The sequence below is a fragment of the Ptychodera flava genome (assembly GCF_041260155.1).
Source record: "Ptychodera flava strain L36383 chromosome 23 unlocalized genomic scaffold, AS_Pfla_20210202 Scaffold_24__1_contigs__length_23054250_pilon, whole genome shotgun sequence".
Taxonomy (NCBI): Eukaryota; Metazoa; Hemichordata; class Enteropneusta; family Ptychoderidae; genus Ptychodera; species Ptychodera flava.
The window spans coordinates 13,513,791-13,520,681 of NW_027248278.1; the positions used below are offsets into that span (position 1 = coordinate 13,513,791).

A 6,891-nucleotide genomic window follows, 5' to 3' on the forward strand; every position below is an offset into this window, starting at 1 on the left:
TATTGCCAAACGCACTTGTTTTCTCAAACGGGAAATTTATGTGTGATTTATGGGTAACTGGCTGAACACCGTTTATTCTCAATTAGCTGATACATTGCTACTATATTAATCTATTGTTCGATGGCAAAGCATGGACTTTGTCGTCATGTACCATAGGTAGAGGTGACTGTCAAGATATGGGCTGGGCAGTTGATTACAGTTGTGCTAAGGAATTTATCAATACTTTAAGATATACGGTTTGGCCAACCAAATATTTTATCCATTTAACAACGTGTATTTTCATGTTTACTTCCTTTTTGAAAATAAATGATTGAAAACCCATATAATTAGTCCATCCATACATCTGTCTGTCTATATGGAGCCATTTCTTAGACATGTCCGTACCAACTGGTCTCGAACTTGGTATAAGGACAACAATCTATATCAAAGATATGCAGGTCGTCTCACTTTGTCATCATTGACAAATAAAATATTGCTTCAAGGAGGCGACTGTTTTGCACAGACCCCGACTGATTGTATTCAAAGTTGGCAGAAAGAGAGCAACGTGACTTATATAATCATGCATTTCAATTTGTTGTGCGACAACTTTAACTATTGGCGATTGGTTTGGTTTTAATATATGTTGGTCAGAAAACACTAAAATATTAATTTGAATAAAAAGTCGCAAAAGGACAAAGTACCGTGACGTAAAGATGCACATCAATTTTACTGGTGATATAATTAAATATAGCAGCCTGGCGGCCATATTGTTTATGTTTGTGTTTGGTAATCGTCCTTCAAGACCCAGTACTCGCACACGAAAGGAGGGATTGTGGACAAACTCGGAAAAAGTAAGACTACTATGGCATACAGTTGCATGTCATAGTGTTTTGGGTACAATAAAATGTGCATATCTCTTGATTATTTTCCTTAAATTTATTTTTGTCTGAGGCTAGTGCCCTGACATGGCTGGACAGTTCAAATATTTGTTATGCTTGTACCTAAAGAAATGTGAATTGAGGTTTCTGTTTTAATGGTAAAGGGCGATCTTTACTGTTAAGTCATCTTGTGCATAGTTAGTTATTGCCCATAATGTTTCACAGCATGAAGGGCAGCAACAAAAGTTCTCCAGTCTCTTCGGTTTTGGGCAAGGTGATGGACAAGAGTAGCTCTACGTTGGACCTCTGAGGGAAAACAAAAACGAGGAAGACCAAAGAACACATGGAGGAGAACTGTAGAGAATGAACTGAAGATGCTAGGCCACACTTGGGGGATAGTCCAACATCTTGCCCTCATCTTGTGCATATTCAGGGTTTTAGCGCGTTTAGTCTCAAAAACTAGCGGCAAGCCAACATTAGTGAACGCTGTTCAGCCTTGTTTTGAGAAAAGTATCTATGGCTGCTATTTGTCACGAAGATACTATATATTCAATATATTAAGAAATTTCCATAAATTATCATACCTCTTTTTACTGTCATATGCGCCTTCACTGCAGCCTTGTTAGAAGTGATAGAATACGTCACTGTTTCATTCAACAGGATCTCGTTGCTGCAGCTAAGAAAGGCGATGTTCAGACGATCAAATCGCTTATAGCTGACGGATGTGATGTCAATCGGGAAGGAAATTTTCCATGGGTAAGTGTCACCATATCACATATACAATAGCTAACCAAATACTTGTACATTGCTCTGATGTAATTATTCGCACTGAAACTCCCTTTGATAATAATAATAACTCTCCGATAACTGATTGAGAAAAATACAATTTTCTGAAAACTGTTTCTGTGTAAAGTAGAGATGCATTGTTTAATTATTTTATGGAGATCATGATGGACAAAGTTAAATATCACTTTCCGAAATTTAATGTTTGTTAAGTCAAGAATCAAATGCCAATTTATTCAAAATTTTAAGCTACTCAAAATTTAAAACCATGGTGCACAAAATGAACATAAATTCACCAGTGCCGAGCAACAATGACACTCAGATGTCATTATGTAATTGTTATTAATTTCTATGACCTTTTGACCTCACTATTCTTCACTCAAACTCTATTAACAATTTAAAAAGTTAGACATGCTGTACCCTTTGCTTTTCTCAAGGGCATCCAATACACGTTCATGTACATTGCTCGCCAAAACAATTTATTTACTTCAATATTTTTTGAAACTTTATGTTGTTATCTAAAAGTACGATTTAGTTTTTTGCGTCTATTAAGACACATGTTTAGATTTTAAAATACGTTGATCCTTTTTTAAATGAAAGCAATAGAGTCTCCAAAACTGTCTAATGTGTACGGTGTTTTCTATATATGACATTTGCAAAGCCTTCACTGTCAGAATTACTAACATTGTAGGTTATCATATACCTTTCTATAGTATGAAAAAAATCGAAAATGATTTATAATGTTGGCTATTTTCTGTTGGAGGAATGCTAATGTTGAAATATTTCAACCACCTTTATATCAATTAGGCAATGACATTTGGTGTAAAAAATAGTGTCTGTATAAAAATTATAGAACAGTGTGTTTTGTTTGTGTATTTGCATAGAGTGGCACAGACATCGTGGAAAATAAAGTTCATCAATTGAATAATAATCACTTGTACTACAATATTCTTGGTAATGTCAAAGAAATTTGGATGTTCAACTTTTTTTGAAAACAGTTCATAAATCTCGGTTCGGAGATACGTGTCCACATCTCATGAATATCTATAAAGACGTCATTTGTAAACAAATACGTACGGGCAAGCAACTTTAGCACTGAGCGACTTTAAAGCTGGCGAAGGATTATGTCCCGGTGCGCGGGTGCGAATTGATTTACATACCCTCAGTAAAATATTAAAATTGAAGAATCTTTGTTCACACTTTGTCTTCTAGAGCGATACCACAGCATTACATGGTGCTATCTGGGAAGGTCACACAGATATCGCCGAAGAGCTGATTAAAAATGGTGCAGATGTCAATGCTAAGGATTGGGTGAGTTAACAAACTTGATACGTGATTAACATCGAAGGAACACGTTAGTAATATTATCGTATAATATGAGGTTATCCCTCGATATCACCTCTTGGTGGGGTCGTATTGCTGCGAGTGCGGTTGTGGGCCGCATCATTCGACTCGTGTGATGCGGCCCACAACCGCACGAGCAGCAATACGACCCTACCAAGAGGTGATATCGAGGGATAACCTCTTTATCATATACCTATGCCCACGTTATTGAATGAATAAATCTCGTATATTAAAATATGATACGTTTCACTGTGGTTTTTCTTGATGGACTACATTTGTTTGCGTCATCTTGCTGAGGCGGATTGATATACTAGCGTCTGACGTAATCTATCAGCTGGCTCATTGACAATTATTTTACGGTTGAGCAGAGAAATGCTTGAACTCTGTCATCAAACATGTAGGATATCTACCGAATCGGTACGGTACATGCAAGTGTTGTGTTTGGTATTATTTTCCAAAACGCATTTACCATGAATTCATGATGTTTTTGAAAGTTGTGCTTTTGAATTTGCCGGTCCTCCGACATGTCCGATAGCACTTTTGCTTGTCGTCTGCGCGTCTGTGCTTATGCACGGACGGAACAGCTGGTCTGTCATCGATCTGTCAGTGCCCGTACTGTGTGATGCTCTGCTCTTTAAATTGTTCAAATTGGTAGCACTACTAGCAGGTTAATCCGATATCGACACATGTGTTTTATTTAGTTACCCCGCATTTCCCTATGCTTCAAAACCCTGCCACTTTTGGAGATCGAACATGATATCGTAGTCAAAGGCAAAATCAAAGACGGGCATGGGCACCATTGTTTGTTTTGATTAGGGCGCCACCATGTAAGTAGTCCGGTATGCAAATCAACAGGCCGTATCCGGCTTTGTTATGTAAATCAACAGGTCGTATCACTTTTTCATATGCAAATATTCAATTAAATGAAAGAAAGACGCGCTGATCATTCCTTTCATATGCAAATCAACAAGGCGTATCACTTTATTGACATGCAAATCAACATGATAAATCATGTCACTGAACTCTGTAAAGACACGATACAGGGCATAGGTATATGATAAATGCTTCAATGACGTCACATGGTGCTGTCATCGTGTTTAAACGTGACAGAAAAAGCTATGATCATCATGGAGGTTGAACGCGGGAACAAATTACGATAGATTTCTCGTTGACTTATTAATTTAAGTCTTCGTGAGCTCCTTCCAACTTTCGCTCGCTGCTGGTATCGTACGCACACCTTATAATTAACTAAAGATTATCTTCATGTCCTCAATATATTTAATACTGAATTGTCAGGAGTTTATAACCTTTGCTGAACTGCAACTACCTCTTAATTAAAGAATATCAAATGGGAAAAGGAAATATTTGACGATATCTTCATATTTTAAACCTTTGAATTTTTGAACCAGGACCTGAACGAATGGTTAATTTCAGTTTCAAAACTATGAATCATCAATTTTATCCAAGTTTAGCATGATTGCCTGTGCTCAATGATGAGTAAAAAGAGGTGACAAATTCCAAGACTAATCAATGCGGTGCATTTTCGATCGCGTTCGAACTCACTACGTACGGCATCCGGTCACCTAGACAAAATCGCTCGGCCAAATTCTCTCTCTCAAGAAGGAGTGATTTAATAACCGAGCTAAGTTGTTACAAATTTTATGACCGCAACCTCTACACACATTAAGCCCTGTACATGCAGGCGGTGGAGGGACTATCGATCGATTAATACGAAACCTAAGCTAAATATGTTTAATATACAAGTACCCAAGACATACGCAATCAATGAGGATCTAAAAGGATCAGTTTGATTTAGTCACAACTACTAAAAAAATATCGATAGTAGTGTTGACATTTGAAGATTATTGACGCCCTCACATGCCAAAACTTACAATATACGAAATGATCTTGGTTCTAATCTACGTCTCCGATCGAGGGAACAAGATTTCATATAGCTTACATCAAGTAACAGCAATACTCATAATGTCTTGACAGTCAAATCTCCTTAAGACCGCCACGGCATCAGAAGGAAAACGTCTCCCATGATTCATCAGAAACCTGGTACTGCATTAAACTAACGCCTGTCGCTTGGCATTCCAAACTGATTTTCCAAATTTTAGTAGGATGTCGACATGTCCCAATGATTTGTTAAGACAGTTATCATAGATCTTCATGGTTAAAAAGATGCTGGACGATTGTGTCGAGCAAAATAAAGTTGCGTTGTAAGAAGAGGATTTCCGTCAAAGTAATAATATACATGAAAAATAAACCGTCGTATATTTTCATACCTATTTTAAAACCCAAGTGAGCAGTGAAAATTTTACTTCTAAGAACTGTTTACAGAGTGTTTGGGTATGCCCTTTCCTAACGTCTCAGTCTTCCGTACTTCCATTCGAGAGGTCAAGGATCTCCATTACGTGATGTGTAAAGTTATAACTATCTGTTATCTTAATATTGTTTAGAATGGTGCTACACCACTACACTTTGCAGCGAGAAAGGGAGACGAGAACCTGGTGAAATTCCTACTTAAATACAAAGCGTCGCTGGACATAGAGGACAAGGCAAGTAAAAGAGATGTGAAGTTTGTGAAATCTCAAAACGGTCTTCTGATGAGGCAAGACGTTTGTGCTTTTATTGCAATATATGTTTGTCACGTCACGGATTGCATATGTTTGATTTTCTTTTGTATACTCAAGATAAGTCCATGTGACACCAAAACTTTGAACTTCCACTTGGCAACATGACTCTTTCAGTGAACCATATTTTGCCTTTCTTGATTACCGCAACTTTTTAAGCCTGTGAGACAATCGCTAGTTTAAATATTCTTCAATCATATGCACGGTTTCGAAATTACTTTTATAACACACATGGAAACACTGGGAGATTCGTCGAACACGAGTGACATTATTTAAGCAAACACCATAAAAATTCAGTTTGGGTATTCGGTTACAGTTTGTAGACCATTTGTGGATTAATTGGTAAATTAATAACACTTACTAGGTTTAATTAGCATGTATCTGCGCGTAATGAACTTACTTCTACTATCATGTGAAAAGTTATGACTTTGAAGACTACTCACTCCTTCACAGTGTGCCATAACAATATAGAGTTAATATCTTTGTTCAATGAAACAGCAGCAATCGATAAACAAGATTGCATAGCTTACAACTTTTTAAGACATATAATTCGAACATGGCTTGACAGTCATATCTGTCAACGATCGCTGCAGAGTCAGAAAAAACGAACTTCTCCCATGATTTATCAAAAGACTGGGAACGAATGCTACATTAAAGTTACGTCTGTCGTCGCTTGGCATTCCAGCTGATGTCACAAATTTCGGTAGGATGGCAACAAGTCCCAATTATTTGCAATGTCAGTTATCATAGACCATCCTTGTCGCAAATATGTTTGCCATATGGGTAAATAAAAGTCAACGGATGCCTAAAAAGTTCTTGTGGTCGAAACTGCTGTATATATTCATACCGATAAGTACCTTTCCACAAACAGGGAAGAAGTGGAAATTGCAAGAACCACTTGACGACCATTCAATTAATCTGCTCCGTTGAAAACGTCTTGATTATTGTACTTTTAGTCGAAAGACAAATGATAGCAGAAAAAGTTCTTGTATCTTCTTTTTCAGAATGTTTCTACACCACTTCACATTGCAGGCAGAAATGGTTGTAATAATTTGGTAACATTACTAGTTAAGTACAAAGCGTCGCTAGGCATAGAAGACGGGGTAAGTAATACAGATGTAAAGTTAGTGATATCTTAGAAAGGTACAGGGTGATTGCGTTTTAGTTGCAAAATCTTTTCAGAACATCGGGAACTCTAACTTACGGTGCAAATGTATCCGAAAAGCTGCAAATAATCAATAATGTGATAAAACATGAACACAGGTGGCTTC

At 37.2% G+C, this 6,891-nt stretch overlaps 1 protein-coding gene across 1 annotated transcript; it reads left to right on the forward strand.

Annotated features, from left to right (window-relative positions):
- Positions 1-692: 692 nt before the first annotated feature.
- On the forward strand, positions 693-6,668 carry LOC139124672 (uncharacterized). Its single transcript, XM_070690795.1, has 5 exons — positions 693-830; positions 1,518-1,613; positions 2,853-2,951; positions 5,447-5,598; positions 6,653-6,668. The coding sequence occupies exons 1-5, from the start codon at positions 693-695 to the stop codon at positions 6,666-6,668; spliced, it is 501 nt and encodes a 166-aa protein (XP_070546896.1).
- The last annotated feature ends 223 nt before the right edge of the window (positions 6,669-6,891 follow it).